The following is a 24,539-nucleotide window of genomic DNA, read 5'->3' as shown; positions in this document are numbered from 1 at the left end:
CATTCTTACTGAAATTGATTCCCCTCCCCCAACAGTATAATAGTGATGTTTTTGAGGGAACGCTATCTGCTACACACTCCTTCAAAAATACAAAAATACCGCAGTGACTTTGTGGGGGGGAGTTCATGGAATCTCGATTATTATACTATATAGAGTGCTCTTTTGGTTAAACAAAAGGTGCCAGAACTTATATCTTGATAAAAGTGCTGTAAGTACCTGCACAAAATGGCCATCATGGGCGGGGGGGGGGGGAGAGGTCATGGTACATGGTGCTATCACAAAAAAGCACAGACTATACTGTATGTGACTCGGTTCTTTTGCTTATCCTCATAATAGCCCTGTGCAATAGATCATTATTATTATTTCGCAAATGAGAAACCAAAGCTAGGAAAGGGTGGCTTGCTTATGGCTGAAGTAGGAAATGAACTCAGGTAGTATATGCCCAAATCCATTGATCCACCTACTGAAACACATACTGTCTCCACTCACATAATACTGAAGAACCAGTTTTTGAAAATATATATAATATGGTTAGTTTCTTCTGCAAAGTGTGAATGATGCATTGTTCTTTCTGTATGAAAGCCTATTCAATAACTGACTGCAAAAGACAGTTACTTGTGTGTGAAGCTATTTGTGAATTCTGTATTTGTTAAAGAAAAGTAATAGCTAACTTATTTCTCTCTAATGTTCTGAGTATCAGTTAAGCTGTTATATATTTAAAGGCCACAGTCTAGTCCAGATGTGTAGAGCTCTAATACATACATGGCGCTCCCACATACAAGACTTTCCCCATTCATTGCAATTTCAGGGACTGTTCCATGCATATATCCCTATTTAAATAAAACAATTACAAAATTGTCCAGTAGCACCTTAGAGACCAACTAAGTTTGTTCTGGGTATAAGCTTTCGTGTGCATGCACACTTCTTCTGATACACTGAAACAGAAGAAGTGTGCATGCAAACGAAAGCTTATACCCAGAACAAACTTAGTTGGTCTCTAAGGTGCTTGCAGGACAATTCTTTTAAAAATTTTTAATTTATTTCGACTGCATCAGACCAACAAAGCTACCTACCTAAATCTATATCCCTATTTGTTTGCTTAGTCAAGTCCTTGACATGGAAGTGAATGGGGAGGCATGTGCTTGATTGGAGCTTCATGTGTGCATTGAATAATTCACAGAGTTCTGAATCTGGTTTCATATGTATTCATAAATACATACGGTATTTAGACTGGGATTAGGTTGATGGCCCCCATCTTCATGAAATTGGCTGCAGATAAATCCCATTATAACCTAGAAGTACTGTAGGGGATTTATCTCTAACCACTGTTGAAAGTTGCCTGGTGGTCTAGTTGTTTTCTATGCAATGTGGCTGTGGTCTTCCAAAGTTGTGTGCTGGTAAGAGTCCCATTCATTTACTGGTACCTTTTGTGAGCATAGCCTGCTAGTACTCAGTTATATATCTTTTAATCATCAGAGTGTTCTTGAAAGTTACTACTCCTGAGACAACTCACTCTGCAGTTCACTCACTGTTTGCAAATAAACACGGCAAGCCTACCCACCTCTGATCCTGGTGTCACTCCACTAATGATATTTCATATGTAACTGTAGTGGACTTAAAGAGAAAAAGGCCAAGTCATGTTTATATGACCAGCAAGAGAAAAATAACTTCATGTTATTGTCATACCACTTATACAGCTGGGTTGTGGATGTTGGCAGTGGAAGTTAATAGCAAATATTGTATACTACTGGTACTAAATGAACTGTATGGGTTATAGAAGCTAGTGATATTCCTTCAATGCTAGTGATATGGAATCATGGGGGGGGGAGGACAGCAATGCTTCTGAATATCACTTTCTGGAAACCACAGGGAGGGAGTGTGCTATTGTATTCGAATCCTGCTTTCAGGTTTCCCCCAGGCACCTGGTTGCCACTGTGAGAACAGGATGCTGGACTAGATGGCCCATTGGTTTGATCCAGCAGGCTCGTCTTATATTATGATCCTTCATACTCTGTGCCCAAAAGAATTAAACTAAAATTCAAGTGTGTGCTCTGCTGTGTAAATGACTAGCTTATGCAACATCAGTGAATAAATCGTTTCTGCTAACATGCTATCTTCTGAATTTGCAATGTGTGCTTTCAGTAGCTTGGGATTTTTTTTATTTCAGAGATTTGGGTGGCTGACATTTGCCTGCTGGGTATTCCATGTGCACACGGGAGCAACCACATAGTTCATACACACATGCGAATGCATATTTATGGTCTGTGTGGGATTGCTTCACCATCCCAGAATTACAGTTTACCTGGAGTTTTTCAGAGCATTTCAGAACTCTTAATATTGTTTAAAGGGAAATGTTGTGGCAGCAATAGAAAAACATGGATCACTTAGTGGACAGTAGAGATGTATGTGTAAACATGACTGAGGGCAATATGAGTTGGACAAAGAAGCATTCATGGTACATAGAACCAGTACGGCTGCATGTGTGGATAATGATTCTGTGTCTGCATAATACCTGCACATTAATTATTTTTGCAACAATAAAACTAGAAAACTTTATTTAAAAGAGATAGGAAATTATTTAGACTGAAACTGTGTTCTGGATATCAACTTCCATGTGAAATTCTGTTACTGCAACTAATAATTATCACGTTGCTTGCATGTTAACATTCCTTTAAGGAGCCAGTACAATAATATATTGATTGCCTGCCCTTCGGGATTATAATTTTAATTATAAATGTATTAGTCGATTTTTAAAATGGAGGAAAGTGTTAAATAACATTTATTTCTTACAGTCTTCATATGCTTCCTTAAATTAGAAACTGGTGGTTTGGCTGCAAAATATTTCCAGGAAGTGAAATATATTTAGTTTGCTACACTTACTTTTTTTAAAAAAGGAATTAGTGACTCACAAGCACATTTCATATATATAATTATCAATTTCTGTCCTTTCTTTCCTTTTGCTTTTTATCGTACTTCAGCGGAAGAATGGATTGTGGCCAATCCAGATCTCACAGACAAAACTAAATTCACCATCACTGGCCTGCCAACTGGATCAAAAATCTTTGTTCGAGTAAAAGCTGTGAATGCTGCTGGTCCCAGTGAGCCTCGGCTGCATCCACAGCCAATTTTAGTCAAGGAAGTGATAGGTGAGATAGGCTGTTTACTTATGTCTAGGGGTGGATGGATCTGTCCATGTTGGTTCCCTCAGTTTCTCATTTTTACAATCTGAAATTCAGTTCTCCACATTTCTGCAGCAATCTGTGATTTTTTTTAAGGTCCTGATGAAAATTTGAGTATTTTGAATACTCCCTGTGAATGAGGAGAAATTTTGTAGGCAGTTTTGACTAATGTACATATTTTTGCAAGCCATTTCCTTTAATATAATGCTATTTTGTATGTTATTTTCACTAATATATGCATTGTGTGCACATTTCCCCCTAATATGTGCATTTTTGTAAACATTGGTTGGAGAACTGCATCACAAAATTCAGTGAATTGTGAATTTCGAATGATGGTTGCGTTTGAGTTCTCATACTGTTTTGAAAGGTCCCCCTCCTCCAATTTACCATTGCCAAATATTGTCTTTGAGAAAACTTTAGAAAACAGTTAGGCCCAATTCACATGCAACAATCTTGACTTAAGCACATGTCTTATTGAACCAAGAATGAGTATTGGACCTGCACGGTCACCACACCCTCATGCTTGCTGCTTTGTGGTCCAGCTTCAGCACTTAGATGCATGTATGCATACATCATTTTATTTGTGTGCAACCTTTCCTTAGTTAAACCATGATCAAGGGGGTCTTCAACGTGAAGAATTACACAATTACAAATATAACAAAAATAGTCATAAGCAATAAATAAAACACATAAAAAGTACGCAACCAACATAAAAATAAAGATGCAAAAATAATATCAATAACAGCCTCACAACAACAAAAATCCTAAGCAATACCCCACCCCAAGAGTCTGTTCAGCAGCCTCAGCTTTTGTAGCTGGAGTCAGTCAGGCCCCATCCTCCGAGGCCTGGCAAAAAAGGCCTGCAAATCAGGGAGCAGGTCTTCCAGGACTCACAGCCAAAATAGTTGTTTAAACCACAGTTTCCCATTACGTCTGTCCTGTCCTTTTACCAAGAAAGAGTCCAAAAGGCACGATAGAGCAAAGAAGAAAGTCCTGTGGTTGTAGCACTGCCGATAGCCCAAAGTAATCAACTTCCCTTAACAAAGCAAGAGTACTGGCTCTGGTTTTGCAGGCTCTGTATCCAGCACTTCAGCTCATCTCAGTTTAATCTCAGTTTATTAACTGGCATATGAAGCCAGGATCAGATCCAGTTAATCAAAGACGTTTTTAAACAAGTGCACTCCCCTTCCTTCTTTTTCGAATTAAGAACCCCCGAAGATTCGTCTGCCAAGACACTTAAAGCAAACATACATTCGAAGGGTTGGAGAAGCTGTGAATCTCGTTATTCCCTTCCAGGTAAGAAACAAATAAATATAATTCTTTATGTGAATGTCTGCATGACACAGGCAGCCCCCCGTTTACGCAGGGGTTACATTCCAAGGCACTACACACATCAGTGATATCACGTATAATTAAAACCCATTGAAACAGCCTTCAAACACCCCACTCTGCCACTATTCTGCCCTTTAAGTCACGTTTCAGTGACGTCTTTATGACATTTCTGGATCACTTCTGGGTTTGACGTGATGCATGTATACACGGTCACATACATATTGAACGCGTATAAACGGAGGGCTGCCTGTATTGTCAAAACAGCAGCGTGTGCTACTGGATTTTCTGCCTGTGTTCAATAATATGCAGGTCCTATCACCGGAGGTTGTGTTTTTTTAAAAAAAGTTCATATTAGTTTCCAGTAGTCCCAGAACTACTCAGGACTATCAAGAAGTCACTAGAAGAAACAGGTATTTCAGCCTCTCATTGAATACTTGTAGGACCAGAAGAGGAAATAATGGCATCTGTTTAGATGTACTAGCTGGTAATGTCAAAAAGGTGGAAGAGTATATGCTGAATGCCCAAAACTATACTAATACTGTGCTTATCATAATAGTACATATATGTGCATTGTCAGGCCTATTTCAGGATGTTCATTAATGTTTAAAGCCCTAAAGACTTAGGCCCTAAATATCTGAAAGACTGTCTCCAACCCTTTCAACCTTCTCAGGTGTTAAGATCTGCAAAAGGGGCTCTCTTGCTAGTCCCTGACACCCCTAGAAATGTGGAGAATGGTGGCCTGAGAGTTCTCTGTGGTAGCCCCTAAATTGTAGACCTCCCTCCCCACAGAGGTGAATCTAGCATATTCATTGTACAGCTTTCATCATTTACTGAAGATGCACTTATTTACCCTGGCATTTGACAGTTAAAGTATTTTGCTTTGTGGGACCCACATTTTTTAAAAAAAATACTATATATTGTTCTGCTTCATTTTGAACCATTTGCTTGTCTTTAATTGTAGCAGTTTAATCTGTTGCATATTATATTGGAGTAACCCACCCTGGGACCTTACACTAAAGGGCAGGTAAGGTATCATACAAATAAACAAGATATCAGAAATGCATCTTTCTCTTACTGTCATTTAAGTCACAGGGAGTTATTTTGAAGCCTCTGCCTTGAAAATAACTTGACAAAAGAACAGCAATATATCTCAGTGTGTTCAGAATGAACCTGCAGTTATAGTTCAATAAGCAGCTCCTTGACTTAAACATGCAGTTCTCTGTTTAACCTTATTTAAAGATCACCCTAAAATAATACTGCAGACATATAAAATTTGATCCGTGGACATGTTTGTTTGTTTCCCCCCCACAGGGAAGACCAAGACCTAAGGTCTCTTGGAAGAAAAATGGAGCTCATGTAGATAAGAACCAAATTAACATCCGCAACAGTGAAAATGACACAATCATCTTCATCCGAAAGGCAGAGAGGATCCACTCTGGGAAATACGACATGAAAGTCAAAGTAGACAATCTGGTGGATAGAGCCACAATAGAGATTCAAATAGTTGGTATGTGTAAAAATTTGGAAGCGATAAGAATATAGGCTGTTAACTGGGATGTACTAGCAATCCTTTGGCATGTTTTGGGCATTCCTAAAACGACTGCAAGAAGCTAGGAGTTAGTACCCACTGTTCTATGATCTCTTGTATGTTCCTCTGTGGTGTCTGGAACTGCCTGCTACAAGAGACAACATATTGAGATAGATACATCATAAGTTTTAAAAATATAGTTGAATCCTTTATTACTCTGTGCATTAAAATTGCAGGGGGCTGGACTAGATGACCCTTGTGGTCCTTTCCAACTCTACAATTCTATGGTTCTATAAATTTCAGAATATGACACACTTCTTTCTGATATCGCTTTAATCCTCTACTTCAAAACAAGAGTGTATATTGGATAAATGGAAGGGGAAAGTTCAGGAAGTCAAACCGGACATACGTTCCAGCTATTTAACTTTGCCGAATGATTACATTTTATATTTATCAATAAAAAGCAAAGGGAACTGTGTTGTTCCATTAAAGCTCCAAATCCTTAATAGATTAATCCTTTCGTTAGAGCAAACCAAAATGTCACAAGAATGATCATGCTTTCGAGCTCTCTAGCATTGTTCTTCAGGATAGAAGTTTAAGAAGGCAGGGGTAAATGGGACAGGGAAAGAGCTGGTTTGATGTTGTAATCACGTCTGAATTTGGTCACAGTTTTAAGAGGGAATGAATTGCAAACTCAGTTGGATTAGGTTCTATCCAAATATAAAATCCAAGAGTTACCCAGATCTCTCTCCAGCTTTAAGCGAAACACACAGATTCCTTTGTTAGAGGGAACAGAGGTAAAGAGAAAGAAACGTGGCAGACTTTTTATGAGCAAAGCTCGAAATTAAATTTAGGGATTGTACTAGTTGTTGTTATTGTTTTTAAGTCAATACAGTAGAAGCCAACTAGGATAATCTAGTGGCTCCAGGGAGCAATGTAACTGTTAATCTTCCTGCTGTGATTGCACCTGACCTAGTTTCTGTGTGAGTCTGGAAGGTTTTCCTTATTATCACAATGAAAAATAGTTTCTCACAAATATGCCTTTGAGAAAGTTAGATGGTTTGAGGATACACATGCTGATGTTTCTGAAATCCGCTCTTTTTCAAAAAATATTTAGAGAATGTCAGCCATTCATTCTTTGCTTAAGTATCTTAACTCTTATATTTGAAGTTTTTAAATGCGATACTGACATTTAAGTTGATACAAGTAAAACCTGCAAGAAAATGATACAGTTTATCCTCATCTTCTAATCAGAGTGTTCAGTGTTTTAGCAAGCTAATCATGATATTCTCCAGAATGCTCCATTATTACTTACACACCTTTGATACTTAACGTTCAGTGGCTACTGGTCATGCTCACTCTTCACAGAGCTATTATTATTATTATTAGCCCTTGAGTTGTTTTTAAATACATTTTGTACCTATATAAGCCTCAGGTTTCCCCAAGCATGATACATCCCTCTAGTTTCTCAATTTCTCCCTATACTCATCACCTAAGTGTGAAATTGGGGGAGTAATGGGACATATATTATTATCAAATTAGTGTGGTTGATATTTCCAGGTGATCAGAACCTATGTTGCAGAAGTAACCTCTTGAAACCCCAAACCACACAATTTGGGTAGATATTGTGCTACCTCTTCCCTCAGTGCTGGCATCATCCACCTGACGCACGTGATCATTAGAATACAGATGTTACCACTGGAGTGAGGGACCAGCCTGGCAGTTATATGAATCAGTCTGTAGTTCCATTTGATTCAGTAAAACTAGAAACTCAGTTTCTGCAAGTGAATAACAGCCAGTCCTATGGAAATTTGCACAGAAGTTAAGGCCCACTGAGTTCAATCATGCTTTCTGGAGAGAGGATCTGTTTTCCCTGGGATCACTGTAAGCCCTGCAAAGACAGCAGCAGGAACACCAGAGAGCTGGAAATAAACGTTAATATCACCCACTCCAGCATCTCTCTTGGCTTCTCTGCTACTGAGAGGCAAGTCAGAAGCTGCATTTTATCTGATCACACAATAATCCCCACAACTACAAGCCAGTTCTGCCTGGAAGCAGGCTTCCTGCAGGGGAATTAGCCTATGTTGTCTGGGCTCACAGTAGGCCCCTTAAGACAACAGGAATGTAATGTCTCTCCAGCTCTCTGTTGGTCACCCCACTACCAAGGGAGACAAGTTAATTATTTTGTTCTGTATTGTTATAATATGTAAGCCACTTGGGGGAGTCATTTGATGAGGAGACAGGAAATACATCTTTAAAATTAGAGTTGGGGACAATCTGGCCTGTGGCCACTTTTGGCCTCCCGGAGGTTCAAATTGGCCCACGAAGCCATTTCCCCCAAACCATGTGCACCCAACCATCAGCCAACATAATTCATGACATCATCTACTGGGTGCTAGTGTGAGGTTAAATTCTGTGTTGGCCGAGCAACTCTTGTTTCCAGCAGTGAACAGCAGTGTGAAACCAAACTGAAGATTTAGCCCCTGCTCATCAGTTTGTGGTTAACTCATGGTTTGTTAAACACTTAGGCAAATTGAGCATATTGTTGCTGTGGGAAAGTGTGAAATATTGATGGTGCTACTTTATTGCCACAGATCGTCCAGGCCCACCACAAATTGTAAAAATTGCAGATGTCTGGGGAGAGAATGTTGCTTTGGAATGGCAGCCGCCCAAGGATGATGGCAATGCAAACATAACTGGGTACACAATTCAAAAAGCTGACAAAAAAAGCATGGTAAGTAGACTTTTTGACCCAGCAAATCTTAGGATGAGACTTTTATGTGCAAGGTTGTTTGGAAAGGTTGCTACTTCTTGTGGATGTTACGTGCTTTTGTGATACAAGATACAAGCTGCCTTTTCAGCTGCTGCTGCTGCTACAAAAGACTTTACAACAAATTTGACCAGCACCTGTGATATTTGTGGCCAGGAAAATCCCTTACTTCATAAGACCATTGGATATTTTTCTCTGCTGCCTATTAACTTCAAAATCAGCAGTGCTGTTAATTAATTTTGCACTCTGGACCTGTTGGTAATGTTTAGATGGTTTCCCCCCAATGTGCTCTCTTCAATTGATTTGAGGAGTAAATCAGTTAATACATTTTTTACTAAATAAGTAAATGAAACAAAGCCCAGTCCTCTCCTGCCCTGGTCCCAGTTGCTGTGACTGTTGTGAACTTTATACTGTTTGCATAGCTGTTACTTCTCTGCCAAGCTGAACCAGAGTCTTTTGAAGTGTGCTTTGCACGCTGTACTCAATAAAGTATTCTTGAATGGATTTAATCTTCCATTAACAGCATTGCTGCTTTAAAGTGGATAACTATTCTAAGCCAGCTATATAATATACTCACCCAGGCATAAACCACCCCAGACCCTGCAGTCATCATGTCACAACCTTCTCTGTGTGCCCCCTATGAGGGAGGTGCAGAGGGTGGCAACACAAGAATGTGCCTTTTTAATGGTGACACCCCTGGATGTCATGGACTGGCTGCATGCAAAGCAATGGTGGGAGGTACCAGCTGGGAAACCCCCAAGGGAACCTCCAAAGTAAGAAGGCTCAGAGCCCGGGCATTGGTGGTGGGATGACGATGAGTGGTCATAGGGAGCAAACTGGGAGCAGGAGTTGTCAGAAGCTGAAGAGATAACAGGGTTTCGTGAGCAGGAAAGGCTGTGGCAGGGAGCAGTTCAGAATCAGAGGCAGAAGCTTCTCCCCCCCTAGTTTCCCAGAATCCAAAGAGGTATGAAGAGGGTGGAGCAAAGACAGGCAAGACGAAGGAGCCTCAGACTGCAGATTGAATTAGGTCTGCACATGTGAATATGTCTATACAGTGGTACCTTGGGTTACAGACGCTTCAGGTTACAGATTCTGCTAACCCAGAAATAGTACCTCGGGTTAAGAACTTTGCTTCAGGATGAGAACAGAAATCGTGCGGTGGCAGTGGGAGGCCCCATTAGCTAAAGTGGTACCTCAGGTTAAGAACAGTTCCAGGTTAAGAATGGACCTCCAGAACGAATTAAGTTCTTAACCTGAGGTACCACTGTATATAGATATATAACGCATAGGCTGTGCTTCTTTCATCTTATTTTGGTTTGTATACTTAGTTTTAATGTTTGTAATACTTTTAAGATCTTTGGGGTCAGTTCTCAGTGGGGGCGGGGGGGGGCTACTAACAAATATAATAAATAATAATTTGGAAGAGGTCTGTGAGTGGCCATGCTGATTCTGAGGTTTACTGATGAACTGCTTTGCTGATTTTATGCAATGCAATGTTTTGACTATGTTTAAATGAATTTTCCCATGGTTTCATCATGTGTGTTCACTGCTCTGGGATCACAGGGTTTAAAGGGCAATCTATAAGTGTAAATAAGAAAAAGCAAGCAAACTAGGTTATGTGGACACAACTCCTTGCAATGGGAAGGGTTTTGCATTCCACCCAACCCCCCCACCCCCGACTCCAGTCTCTGACTTTCTTATCTGTGGTGCACTTTAGCGATCAATAGGCAAAGTGAACTTTGCCCTGTTCCCCACCCCTAAGTTCAGAAAACTCAAATTTCAGCATATTCCTTTCCTAGAATGATCATCTGGACTACTAAAGGGAATGTGCCAATTACTAGAATTCACTTTCTATTCATATTTTACTGCAACGTATAAGTAAGTAAGTAAGTAAAGGATTTCTTACTTCACATTTCATGAAGTACAGCTTCATCAAAATAGTACAGCTATTCAAAAAGCTTATCATTTGCCATAATTGGGTACTTTGGAAAACCTATGAAATGGTGTGTGGCATATGGTTGCTGGTTTTGTTACATAAGCAGCTGCTACTTATAAAACTAAATGGATATCTTTATTTCTGTTTCACCTATTTTGAGCTTGGGCTTTTTGGTGAACTTTCTTACTTCCCTTAACATCTGATCTCTTGGATGTCTTCCCAGGGGACCCATTTATGAAATGTCAGTTTGCTTAGTAATGGAAGCAAGTCCTATCCATGCTTCCCTGGAAGTAAGTCTCACTCACAGGATTGAGTTGTTCATAGCAATTTAACCCGGCCTTGTATCTTGCAGGAATGGTACACCGTCATTGAACACTACCACCGTACCAGCGCTACCATTACTGAACTTATCATTGGGAATGAGTATTTCTTCCGGATCTTTGCTGAAAATATGTGTGGCCTCAGTGAGGATGCAACAAGGACAACAGAGAGCGCTGTGATTGCCAAGGATGGTTAGCTAGATTAACTCTGAAACTATGACACTGAAATAGAATACAACACAGAGCACTCATTTCTTGGAGTTGAGGCATAATCTATTTGCCTTTGAGAGAGGAAAAGCCACTTGTTTGTTCAAGTTACTTAGATGATAAATTCACATAATATGTAGAACTCACTCACCAGAATCAATGGGAATTTTGTGTTTACCTTCAATATAATGCTGAAACAAAATTTCAGCTGGCCTGAATATGTAGTGGTCTGATTTTGCCATTCTGCACAGTGCACAACCAAGTGCTCATAGTGTGGATTTACTCATTCAGTTCATTGCAGGAATGCTGTTGAGTTTGTGCTGAGAGACAGTTCACATACAGTGGTGCCTCGCAAGACGAAATTAATCCGTTCCGCAAGTCTCTTCGTCTTGCAGTTTTTTCGTCTTGCGAAGCACGGCTATTAGCGGCTTAGCAGCTCTTAGCGGCTTGGCGGCTTAGCGGCTATTAACGGCTTAGCAGCTTTAAGAAAAAGGAAACAAACTCGCAAGAACTCGCAAGACGTTTCATCTTGTGAAGCAAGCCCATAGGGAAATTCATCTTGCGGAACGACTCAAAAAACGGAAAACTCTTTCGTCTGGCGAGTTTTTCATCTTGCGAGGCATTCGTCTTGCGGGGCACCAGTGTAACTGGCTCACAGCAATCACATTCCATTCAGGCAGATGTATGTATTTGTTTGTTTATTTATGTATTTAAAAACCTCACTTTCCTAAATGTATATCAAGGTGGTATACAGCATACAAAGTTATGATAAAATCAGCAGAAGCATCCATATAAACATCAATAGAACATCAATAAGTCCTAGTCATTTAAAAAGAGAAAAACATATTGCAAAGGCCTGTCTAAACAATGCAATATTCAGAATACTTCTAAAATGCATTTGTGTGTGTCTCTGTGTGTGTACATACATACAGACAGACACACACACACACACACACACACACACACCAACCTAATTTTGAGGAAATAGGAAGATGGTCAGAAAAGTCGAATGCGTCCTGTCACTGCATATTATGCCAAAGCCGTATTGTTCCTAAAGCCCATAAACTACTTACTATCCTATTTTGAGAACATAAGGAAGACTTAACCTGTGTCTGCTTTACAAGGGAGATTTGGCCAGCTCTTGCTTTATTGCAGAACTGGCACATCCCACTTCTTTCTATGAAAGGTATTCTGCTTTGAACAAAATGAGGATTCTGAATGGCTACACTATCAGGCGTAGCAAACAACGGAAATAATAAGAGTATACTCCAGGCCTCCTGATTAGCTTGTGGGCTTTCCATAAGCATCTGTCTGGTTGGCCACTGTGGAACACAATGCTAGATTAGATACACCATTGGTCTGATCTAGCAATCCATACTTTTCACTCAGTCTTGGAGCTCAACCTCAGGTTGTGGCACCAGGATGGTGAAAGCTGTAGTAATTAATGAGCTGCTAAGGTGCCACCTCTTCCACACACTTGCTCTTTAGTTCAACTTCAGCACCTGTGGACAGGGAAGAAGGAAAACATGGAGTCAGTGTAGAAATGGAAAAAAAAAATATGAGGGATTCTAATAGTATAAAGGATAGAATATCATAGTTGGTTGTGGTAAACAGAGTGAAGGTTCCAAACAGGGTTGAAGGTTCCGAACAGGGTTGTTAAGATGTAAACCGTATTTTGTGGCAATGATTCTCCACAATCCAGTATTCCTCTAAAGCAGCCTGTGTTAATTCTCTTTTGATTTAGTGTTGATGTGTGTCACATGCTAGGCCTGCTCTTATAATTCTACATACCTGTTAAAAGGAACAGTATCAGTCACACAGTATGGCTAAAACAATACAAAATACTATTTTTCTAGCAGTTCCTGAACTTTTGTTTTACAGGGAAAGTATACAAAAACCCAGTTTATGAGGACTTCAATTTCAATGAACCACCAATGTTTACCCAGCCTTTAGTTAATACATATGCTGTGTCTGGTTACAATGCAACTTTGAACTGCAGCGTCAGAGGAAATCCCAAGGTAAGCTATCATGCTGAATGACATAAAAGTCTGTACATCAACACAGACATTTCCAGATGGGACAGTGCTTTAATCTGTTCACAAAGCAGGCTGGAATTTAGCAGGCAATGGAAAGATTATATAATAAAGTAGGCTTCACCAACTTAGTGCTCACCTGGCTGGGTCTGATGGGAATTGTAGTCCAAAACTTCTGGAGGACAACAGGTTGGCAAAGGCTGTAGTAAAGACTGGATTCCTAAGATCCTCCCTCTTCCACACTCCTGCTGTTTAGCAAAATGGATAAGTAATCCCAAGACCGAAAGCAACATACTTTGCTTCTTCATTTCTACTGTGTAGCTACTGCGGTACTTATTCGTTCATTAATTTTATTTACCGTATTTTTCGTCCTATAAGGCGCACCGGCCCATAGGACGCACCTCATTTTTTGGGGGGGGGGAAATGAATTTTAAAAAATTATTTCCTCCCCCCCAGCCCTGGCTGCCACCCCAAGCCTTGCGCTCACCTGCCCGAAGCAGGGGAAGCCCTCCGGAGGGCTTCCCCTGCTTCGGGCGAGCGTCAGCAAGCCTTGCACGCCCGGCAGGAAGTCCCACCGGGTGCACGAGGCTTGGGGTGGCAGCCTGTCGCCCGAAGCACGGGGAGCCCTCGGGAGGCTGCCGCCCCAAGCCTCGCGCACCCGGTGGGACCTCCTGCCGGGTGCGCGAGGCTTGCAGACACTCGCCCGAAGCAGGGGGAGCCCTCCGGAGGGCTCCCCATGCTTCGGGCGACAGGCTGCCGCCCCAAGCCTCGCGCACCCGGTGGGACCTCCTGCCGGGCGTGCAAGGCTTGCAGGCATTCGCCCCATAAGACGCACCCTGATTTCCCCTTCATTTTTGGAGGGGAAAAAGTGTGTCTTATGGGGCGAAAGTACGGTATACCCCGCCTTTGTCCCAGTGAACGACCCATGGCTGCTCACAGCATAGATCAAAATAGATACAGCTAAAAATGCACAATAAATATAAATATTGAAAAACAATAAGTAACCCAATTAAAACGGTACTAAAAAAACACTTAAAATCATTCAAAAGTACCAATACACAAGCCAAACACCCAATCTCAGCAGACCCTGCCACAACAGCCAGTTAATGGCCAAGGCCTTTCTGCACAAAAAAGTCTTTGCCTGCCAGTGAAATCAAAGCAACGAGGGGAGCAGCCTAGCATCCCATGGAAGGGACTTCCACAATCTGGGAGCAGCCCTCTCATACTACTTAATTCTTTCCTAACTACAAACTTGAGCTACTTACGGTTGCCAGATTTTTACTCCTTCTGAAGCTTTCCTGGCAGCTTGAGACTCAGAAATTAAGCAGATGTCTCATTTCCCTGTTACTTTAGAGAAATTGGGAGAGCATGGTGAGCAAAATATTGGGAACTTCAAATACACCACCTTCTTTTTCTATAGACATGATCACCTTAATGGACACCGTTTTCTTTAAATTGGATAATAATCTGGATAATAAGTCTATTGGGGATGTTGGTTTTGAGAGGTAAAGGAACCTGCATTGGACTTTCCTCAGAATCTTCACACCTAACTATAGAATTTAGGAAATAACAGTAAAAACAATCCAAACAGGTGTCCCACTCCATAAACCCAACTAACTAATATAAAACCTAACCTATCTGATATAAAACCACAAAAGGAAATGTAACTTGTGCTTTGTTTTGAACTACTCCGTGTTGCTGTTTTTTAACTACAGCCCAAGATAACATGGATGAAGAACAAAATAGTTATCATGAATGACCCCCGGTACAGAATGTTTGGTAACCAGGGAGTTTGCACCTTGGAGATCCGCAAGCCCAGCCCCTTTGATGGTGGCACATACACTTGCAAGGCTGTCAACAGTCTGGGTGAGGCAGAAGTTGAATGCAAATTGGAAGTTAAAGGTAAGGTTGTCTCAATGAGCCCAAAATTGTTTTTGAGGGGAGAGAAATATAGATCAGGTCATGAGGCCTACTTTCTTAATGTTTGTGATCATAGCAGAGAGCTACATTTTGCTATTTGTTGTTGTTTAGTTTGGATGAGTGAAATTAAAGAGTGAAATGGTGATAGACTATTATGAGGGAGCAGTTGATTTATTGACCATTTATTTATTTACTTGTGTCATTTGTAGTCCACCCCATAACTGAAAGGTCTCTGGGTGGCCTACATTAAATAAGTAAACAACAACAATTGAAGTAGAAAAGAAGTTGTAAAACCACTTAAAGCACACACACACACACACACAAAGAAAACAATACCAAGATGTTGGTGAAATATTTTTGAATGTCAATAATACATCTCAAGAACGTTATAGGGAGGATACAAGGATGATATGTGATTGGATCTCCATATGTTTCTCTTTAAATTTATTTAATGTTTTATTGGTATATTGCATTTCTGTTTGTTCTGGACTTTGATTAACTGTTTGTGTAATTTATTGGTTATCTTGCCCAGCTCAAAACAGGACAGAGGTCCCACAAAATGTCCGTGCTTATATAGAATTGAGCATTAGGATAGTCCTATTTCTTGACTCTTTTTTACTCTGTTGTCCACATAGAAGCAATGACATCATCCCAGGCAGAGCTCACTGTTCACCACATGAGAAACAATTAGCTATAGAAAAGCCATTTCGTTTATTTTCAAGCCTAAAAGGTCAGGTTGGACTAATCTTTCATTATAAAGCATAAGCTTTCCAGTTATAAATCCCACGCTGCTGCAGAAACTCAATCTGTAATTACATTACTCACAATCCAGGATAAAAATGCCACTGTTTTTTTTTTTAAAGCCACAACGATTTCTATGCCACCAGTGACTCATACATTGTGGTAAAAATGGCTCTAAAATGTTCATATTCACAGCTTTTCCATCCATGAGTCCTTCCATGTATAACAGTTTTTTACTACATCCCAAGCCATAAAATTCTGTTTTAACTTCCAGAGATGGAAAAGCTAAACATCTTCACACTGAAAGCATGCATTTCATTTTGCTTCACAGCTGGAAAAGAAATCCCTTTTATTGTGAATATCCCATCCCAGACTTGTGTTTATTTCCCTTTCCCTACTCCCTACCCACAAAATTTGGTACCTGATACTGTTTTATTAACTCAAGTCAAACACCCCTTACTTAACCAGCTGGTTGATAATCCATCCTTAGAACAGTTCAGCAGACTTCCTTCCTGCTAAACTGGTTGAGCTTGTAGCTCATATTTTCCTCATAACCAAGTCACAAGGTCAACAATGTTTACATCCATTTAGTTGCTTATCCTAAGAACATTTAGGTGTTTCAAGCAGTACACTGATGCTGGAATCAAATGCTTTTGTACAAGGTAGTCCTCTCCCCATACAGGCTGCCCCATTCATTTCAGTGGGGGTTGGATATATGCATAGCCATTAATTTGCATTTCAGTTGAGTGGATAATTGGATCTGCTGCACTCTCCAGCTGAAATGAATAGTGCTGGTCCCTGTTAAGAAGGGTTCGGTTCTAGCATTAGGCTCTAGCTGCTCTTTTTAGTTGTGTGCATAGAGATTAGCAATTGCAAGAATGTAACCAAGTATTGCAGGCACTGAAGCAGAACTTTTAATTTATTTGCTGGACTTCTATAGTATCGTAAGAAGATTCCAGTTTTGTTTTTGTTTCCACTTTGCTTCAAACTTTTTGGAGAAGCATTTTTACTCTACTGATGGGCAGCTTAATTTGAACTCCCATTTGCCCCACGCAGCAGGCAGCAGATTTGGGAAGGATCAGTTTTAATGTGAGTGAATGGCATTAGGGAACCCTTCCTTCCCCAATGCCACAGTCCCAGTCTGAATCACCTCCCAGGTTGCTATGAACGTGTCCAAGGACAGCATTCCTTTTGGATTTCCCATGTCATATCTAGTTTGGTACTCAGAATTAAAAAGTTCAGTTCATATCCACTGAAGCCAATAATTGTAATTGATTTTCAGACCCACGTAATTGACTTCAGTGGGTCTGAAAATAATGAGCTGCAACAAAACTAAAATCCATCATCATTCATCATCCTTAAAAAGGACAACTACTCATTACCGTTTGGGTGTGTTTTTTAAAAAAAATTACTTGCCCCCAATTCTGAAAGAACTGCTAAGTCACCACCTCTTCTGCTGCTCAGGATATCTTTTTTATGCTTCCGAAAGGACACGTTGTTTATTCTTGAAGCTTGTCTGCACCAGCTGCAATTCAAGATTATTTGCAAACTACTATACAGCTACCATAGGCGTAGCATAAGAAGCATTCCTGCTTATTGCTTCCTCTGCTCAGTGGTCTCCCCTGAATTGGCACTGATGTTCCCACTGCCCCCATCTGAAGCGCAGAAGGGAGCAAGCTGCTGGGAGCTAGGTCTTAATGATGCATGTCTGATGAGGTTAAATTCTATGAAAAAAGACTAGTGCAGACAAGTCTTTAATTGTTTTTTTAAAAAAATCATGATATGTGTCCAGGTTTTTGTTTCCTTTGTCAATTAAAAACTACTGAAAAATTACAACTGGTGTTTACCAATTGAAAATAAAACAAGCTTGACACTGTTAAACATTTATGCAAAATAATTTCAAATGAGAATAAATATTGGTACAAATATTCTAATTCTGCAGTGATATATCATGGCGTAATTACCCCAGGCGAACCAATCTTCTCGGCGGGGCAGAAACAGGTTTCTGAAATCATATTCCCCTGGGCATTACCTTCCATTCCATTCCTTTCTTCCTATATAAAATGTGTTTGCATGAAAAGTGTGCATTTCATCTTTGCTCTTAGATTATATAGTTGTTCATGGCATACTGGATATGGCATGAGCAAAAAAAAGGCCAAATTCATCAAGACTCTAGGTACTAACATCCAGATTATGAAGACCTTAGGTGAGAACTTCTGTTTCATCTGTACTCATGTCTTAAAGTAACTTTTTTGCTTATGTATCAGCAGCTAGCATATGTCAAAGAAGTGTGTTTATGCAGTTAATTTTAACATTCAGATAGCCTGGAAGAGCTACCTATAATCCTATAATTTTTTTAAATGAGCAGAAAAACATTATGAAATGACTGTACACAATTAGTTCCAAAACTAAGGCTGCAATCCTATGCACACTTACCTGGAAATTAAGTCCACTGAGCACAGTGGAACTTGCTTCTGAGAAAATATGCATAGGATTTTCTGTTAATCTTATATAGCAAATAGCAACCTGTATACTAACCATTCTACCTAGTTTGGATATTTCTTTTAAAGACTACTCCCTTCTTACTATTCCCCAAACACATGTAGAATAAACACTGCTTCTTAAGAGATATATGCATTACTTACAAAGGTATAAACTAGGATATGCAGTGCAATCCTGTGCATGTTTACTCGGGAGTAAATCCTACTTTGTTCACTGGGACTTACTCCCAGATAGGTGTGTATAAGATTGCATCATAAATTGTGCAACGTTTTATGTACACAAAACTTGATAATTTTGCCTGTTAAGAGTTTCAACCTATGCTTATACATACATACATATATATATCAATAGTTCAATACTACATGTGTGGTTTTTTTCCTGTACTGATAAACATCCTGGATATATATATGTCTGTGATCTAGTTTAGTTTTATTTGACCTTGTTTAGTTTTAGTGTCACAATCTGATTGGCTCCATTGTGTCTTCTATATTAGCTGCCAATCATTTATGTTTGTGCACAATTAATAAACCTTCACGTATTAATAGTTAATGTTGAAGTAGTGCTAGATCCCTGCCTATTTTGACACTCCATTTGCTTTCTTCTCTTTCTCTTGCATCTTTTACATGACTAAGGATTAAAACGTCATCTTATCATAGTTGCGAACATAATTTCACTCAACAAGTTCTGTACTTTTGTGTTTAGCAAGTTAAGTGCTTACAACTTCTCTCTCTCTCTCTCCCTTAGTTACACAGTAAGGATTTTTGAATGTATAGTGTCATCTAAGGTAAGCTTTCATATGGTCCCTGCATATGAAGCTTATGTCTGTTGTTACGTCATACAAAGCCTTCCACCGTATGGCATAATTTTCATTATGTCATTTAATGAAAATGGGGTTGTAGAATCAATATTGTAATAGACTGACTTTTATATCACTGTGCTCTTAACAACTTTCGCTGGATCTGTCCAATAAATGCTTGTGATAGCAACTCCCTGCAGTGACGCAATCACTTACTAACAGCATATGCAGATATAAAAACTTCAGCAGGACGCAACAAAGCCTGAGCCATGTTAACAGCTTACTTTACATAAAAAGCAAGCCATGTATCCAAGCACTCTAGCACCTAAAGCTAGTTATTGGCCTCAAGGTTCAACAGCCTAAAGAAATGACGCTATTTATACCAAACCTAATTTTACTTGAAAAAAATTACACTACAGTGACTTTAAAGAATGCTTTAAAAGCATGCCAGTTTTTTTAAAAAAATATTGTGTGTCTTGTCTTCTCTATTCACTGAAGATTAGGAAAGCATAGCCTATTTTTAAAGAAAACAAACAAACCCTAAAACCTTCAGTGGCATGCCTTAATTACTTTGAGTCAAGGCAATCCAAATAATGCCATTTCATCTGGATATGGGAGATTGCACAGAAATGCAACTTGCAATTTCATTTGGTTGAATGTGGAAAAAGCTTCCTCCCTAAGGGTCAGTGGTAAAACATGACTGAGTAGAGCTGAAACTTACTGGAAGCAACTGGTAAGTTCATCTTCGGAAAGTCCTGGTGCTTTAGGTTTATGGCATGAATCGGAAATGCATCAGAAGGTAAGTTTTCGGTTATTAGAGGCCATGCTAACTCCTCGCATACTGCCAGAACTGGTGGCAATTCTAGGACACTTATAGCAGGGGTTCTCAGGTCCCCCCCTCTTAATGAGCCTCAGGACACTAAGCAGTGATGGGCAAACTTGGCCCTCTAACTGGTCCTGTTAGTTATGGATGATGGGATTTGTAGTCCCAAAACAGCTGGAGGGCCAAGTTTGGCCATCACTGCGCTAAGGGAACCACTATTGAGTGTTTGTACTTCAACTAGGGTAATGAAGCGGCTGAACACACAAAACTCTTTTGCTTCATGAATCCACAGCATACCTTACCCTCAGATTACCCAGAAGACACCCTGGGTAATCAAAAAGGTACCCAAAAGAAGATTGGCCACAACATTGCTAATTAACTCAATGGAAAGGACATGTGGTCTATTGCGTTGTAATGCACCGATGGGTTGTTGACCTGTTTTTACTGGAGTGGTGGGTTTCCTGGTTCCTGTTGCTCCATCTCACACCAGAGCCTATAAAATGGGTGGATAGCATCACTCCGGTTAGGTGGGGCTAACACAGGAATTAATCACATCATTATCCCTTCCCACATGTTTTCCTGCATGCAGACATTGCTGCAGTAACATGTTAAGGAACCATGTGGAAGCTCCAACTGTGCTACCTCACAAACAGGTCCTATTTTCTCTTGGTCTAATGACAAATCATTGGAAGAATCTTCTGCACAAAGGCTCCTTAGCTACAGTAGCCCTTTCTAAGAAGGCAATGTTCATATTTTGACTAGCACTAAGGATGGGCAAAGATATTATTCTCTAAGCAAGTTTGTATAATTTGTAACTGTGAGCACAAAAGTGATCTGCATTCAGCTTCCTAATTTCTTTGTGGTCCCAGATTTAGCACCACCAAAAAAACCAAAGAATGGTTTAAGTGTTCAGCTGGAACATTCCTAAAACCTTGAAAAAGCATCAAAGGAAATGTTATTACTGTTACTAGGTGTAATAATTGATATTAGCACACCAATACCACCAAATACTGTTTTCTGAAAAATAAGATCTGCTGGCTTTAATGTCACTTATAAGCAAGTGTGGTTTGGGGAAACTGCTTTACATTTTGTAACTTATTTCTCCTCCACACAACTTGGTACTGCCCCCATTTTCCCCATGCCACTGCAAAACCGCTGAAGTGGTTTGAGTCAGGCTGCAGTAAATAGGTGTTGGGTTGAGAGTTGTGCAACAATCACCTATCTCACCATAAGCACCCATTTGCTCAGCTCTCAGGGCTGAACAAAATGTTACCTTACACTTGGCTGATTCATGTTTCATGGTGTGGCATAATTGAAAGGAAGTAATTGATAAGACATGACAGCATTCAGCACTTCATTAGATGACAAATGGCAGGTGACGCAATGATGTCATGTCACACATCTATTTCAACTGCTGGAAGATGCAAGGCAGAGACACAGAAGACGCCACACATTTAATGTCTAACCATAATGCTACCAATAGGTTATTTATTTATTTATTTAATAAATATGCTCCACACTTCAAGGACCCCAGGGTGGGTTACAACAAGAACTGAGAGGAGAAGGAATTGCCACTGGGAATCTGCTTTTGCATCCCTCTGGGAATCATAATGTGTGCTCTAGTCTGGTACAAGGACATCCCACATGGATCAGTTGCATCAGATTGAATCTTCTTGCCACCATTACCGATACATGTGACTTGCCATCACATTCTCTTGGGAGAGGGAGTGGAGACTTGCAGCACGATGGCACCAGCTTACCCGACGAGTACTTGCAGACTTTACAGCGGGGCCAACAATGGCTTGTCATTAGCAAGCCCATTGTTGGCAGCATTCCCATGGCAAATGTGATGTCTGCCCCGGTTCTGATTTGGTTCTAAGTCTCCATTGACTGTACATGGAACCAATGAGTCCTTGATGGCCCTCTTCCCAAGGGATCCATTTCAGCCTACATGAAGAAAAAAAATAATGCTGCAGTCAGAGATGCATCAAGGCTGCAAATCCTAAATTTGTTTACCTGGAAGCAGATTCGGCTTATTGCACTCCACCCACCCACCACCCACTGTCAATGCCTGTAGGATATCAGGACACTTATAGCTGGAATTCAGTTTTTGCAAACACCTGTTCACTTGATTGCTTTAACTGTTGTCTTCCTCCTTGTCCGTAGGTGGGGTCTCATTCTTCAGACTACTATTGCAAGGGGTGCCCCCAAATATCATTGACTCCTATATGAAAGCATGCAACCCTGAGGAAAAGTAAAGAGCCTGGCCACAGTGTTTCTCCGCCACTGCACTGGAAACTGGCAGCCAGCACTGCAGCAGTTTAACTCCTACCATGGCACTCCCACAGCATGGCCTGCTGCATTGCCCCTTCCCTCTTGCTGCTGTTGGAAAGAAAATTCATGCATGGATTGTTTTTTTCAAGTTGAAATGTTGAAGTTGAAGCTTACCCACCTGTTTCTATGATCCACATCATTGTGTTTGTTTTATTCTCTCTCTCTCTCTCTAATGCTGAAAAGCAAAGAAATGGAAAAAAAGCTATGCCAATACGCATGGGAGCTAATATTTGAGTTTGTACTTTATATGGCTAGATAGATTTTTTTTTTTGTGAGAAGCAGGTACTGCTAGACCCAGTGGCAGTGCAGTCAGGCCTTGAAACACATACCTCTTTTGATAAATAATGGATCTAACACTTTCCTAGGCTGCTAAAAATGGACTGTTTGGCACATGTGATTTGCAGCATTTAACAGTTATTTCAGCGGAATGTATCTTCAGTTAGAAGGGTTTCTGTTCAGCTCACTCCTTTGTGAATCTCTTGGCTACTAAAAGTTTCATGTAATGTACAATAAAGCTGAAGTGTTTAAGAGCTAGCTCAGTATCTGTGATGTTTGTGTTTGCTACAAACTGTTCTACCATTACTGTTCTGCCTTTTGTTACTTGAACTGCATTGACAGATACCAGATTATAAATGGGGATGCCAAGAATCAACTTGCGTTCAGAGTTTTTGCACGTGGTTGCACAATAACACTGTGTGCAAATTACAGCACAGGCACCAACAGTTAGTTGTGAAATAAAATAGTTGCTTGCACTATGGTAAGTTTTACTCAGAAGTCCCACTGAGTTCATTGGGACTAACAAGTGTGTTTAGGGAACACAACAAAAGGTTTTTATTTTGTATTGTATTATAACTTTATATTTGGCCTTTACAAAACAGTGCACTGCCCCAAAGCACCACAGACCTTCATGACAGTGAAACCAAAGCCATGCATTAAATCTTGGCTTGTTAATTGAAATTTTACAGAGACTCCTGTAATAGATCATGAACTTGTCATACGTGTCTTCAGTAGACCTAATTTCCATCAATTGGGAAATCCTGGCATGCCCAAATGCTAGTTCACAGCTTTGTCTCCGGATAATGCTCCCCAGTGTCCTCAGATATGCATTTCTATGGCAAATGTTGCATGACTCAGAATCTACAGAGATCCTTCAAAACTCCAGAATCACCACCTGAAACGCATTTGTGTATGCAGAGAACATGGTTCACAGAAAATATTCCCTGCATCGATGTGCCCAAGTAAACCTTTAAAATATGTTGTAGAAATTTTCTTTCAGTACAGTTAGTTCATTCCAATGCAAGCCAAGTATAGACTCCATGGATTTATAACTTGATCCACATGCATTCTTCAAGATGTTGTGATGATCAATAGCTTAGAAGGTTATAATGGGGATTAGGCCATTTCACAATCTGGAAAATAGGTCTCTCTGTGACTAATAGCTATGGCTATATGAAAGTTCAATTTTAAGATGCATTATGCATTATTGTTGTTTTTGTTATTATGTTATACATATCCATGTTTTTATACTGTAAACCACTGTCAACTTGGATTAAGGATGGCATATTAAACAAATGTCCTGCAATGCAATGTACATCAACTGCCACTGCACTCCATAAAATTTCCTCCAAAAGAAATAGGCCTGGCACCCAATGACACATAAGTAAACCCTATTGTAGGACATGGGTGGCACTGTGGGTTAAACCACAGAGCCTAGGGCTTGCCGATTGGAAGGTCGGCGGTTTGAATCCCTGTGACAGGGTGAACTCCCATTGCTCGGTCCCAGCTCCTGCCCACCTAGCAGTTCGAAAGCACGTCAAAGTGCAAGTAGATAAATAGGTACCGCTCCAGTGGGAAGGTAAACGGCGTTTCCGTGCGCTGCTCTGGTTTGCCAGAAGCGGCTTAGTCATGCTGGCCACATGCCCCGGAAGCTGTACGCCGGCTCCCTCGGCCAATAAAGCAAGATGAGCGCCGCAACCCCAGAGTCATCCGCAACTGGACGTAATGGTCAGGGGTCCTTTTAAAACCCTATTGTGCCCAATGGATCTTACTCCCAAGGTGGGTAGTGTGCTGTGAGAAAACATGTGTGGCCCCTCCATATGTTGTGGGTCTCCATCTCCC

General features: G+C 40.4%; 1 protein-coding gene across 11 annotated transcripts in view; it reads left to right on the top strand.

Moving 5' to 3' along the window:
• MYBPC1 (myosin binding protein C1) overlaps positions 1 to 22,955 on the top strand; it is a 92,813-nt gene extending 69,858 nt beyond the window's left edge. For 8 of the 11 annotated variants that reach the window (XM_082240386.1, XM_082240390.1, XM_082240389.1 and 5 more), the window contains 8 exons: positions 2,979 to 3,146; positions 4,387 to 4,475; positions 5,823 to 6,018; positions 8,634 to 8,773; positions 11,098 to 11,257; positions 13,154 to 13,290; positions 15,021 to 15,207; positions 22,254 to 22,955. In XM_082240386.1, coding sequence (XP_082096512.1) covers positions 2,979 to 3,146; positions 4,387 to 4,475; positions 5,823 to 6,018; positions 8,634 to 8,773; positions 11,098 to 11,257; positions 13,154 to 13,290; positions 15,021 to 15,207; positions 22,254 to 22,345 — 1,169 coding nt within the window. In that variant the 3' untranslated portion in view covers positions 22,346 to 22,955. Of the gene's footprint in view, positions 1 to 2,978; positions 3,147 to 4,386; positions 4,476 to 5,822; positions 6,019 to 8,633; positions 8,774 to 11,097; positions 11,258 to 13,153; positions 13,291 to 15,020; positions 15,208 to 17,908; positions 17,968 to 19,212; positions 19,253 to 22,253 lie in introns of all 11 variants that reach the window. The other 3 variants (XM_082240385.1, XM_082240387.1, XM_082240392.1) reach the window with 2 other exon arrangements.
• Positions 22,956 to 24,539: the final 1,584 nt, after the last annotated feature.

The sequence above is a fragment of the Podarcis vaucheri genome, assembly GCF_965113315.1.
Source record: "Podarcis vaucheri genome assembly, chromosome: 10".
Classification (NCBI taxonomy): domain Eukaryota; kingdom Metazoa; phylum Chordata; class Lepidosauria; order Squamata; family Lacertidae; genus Podarcis; species Podarcis vaucheri.
This window is presented reverse-complemented; position numbering and strand designations above follow the sequence as displayed.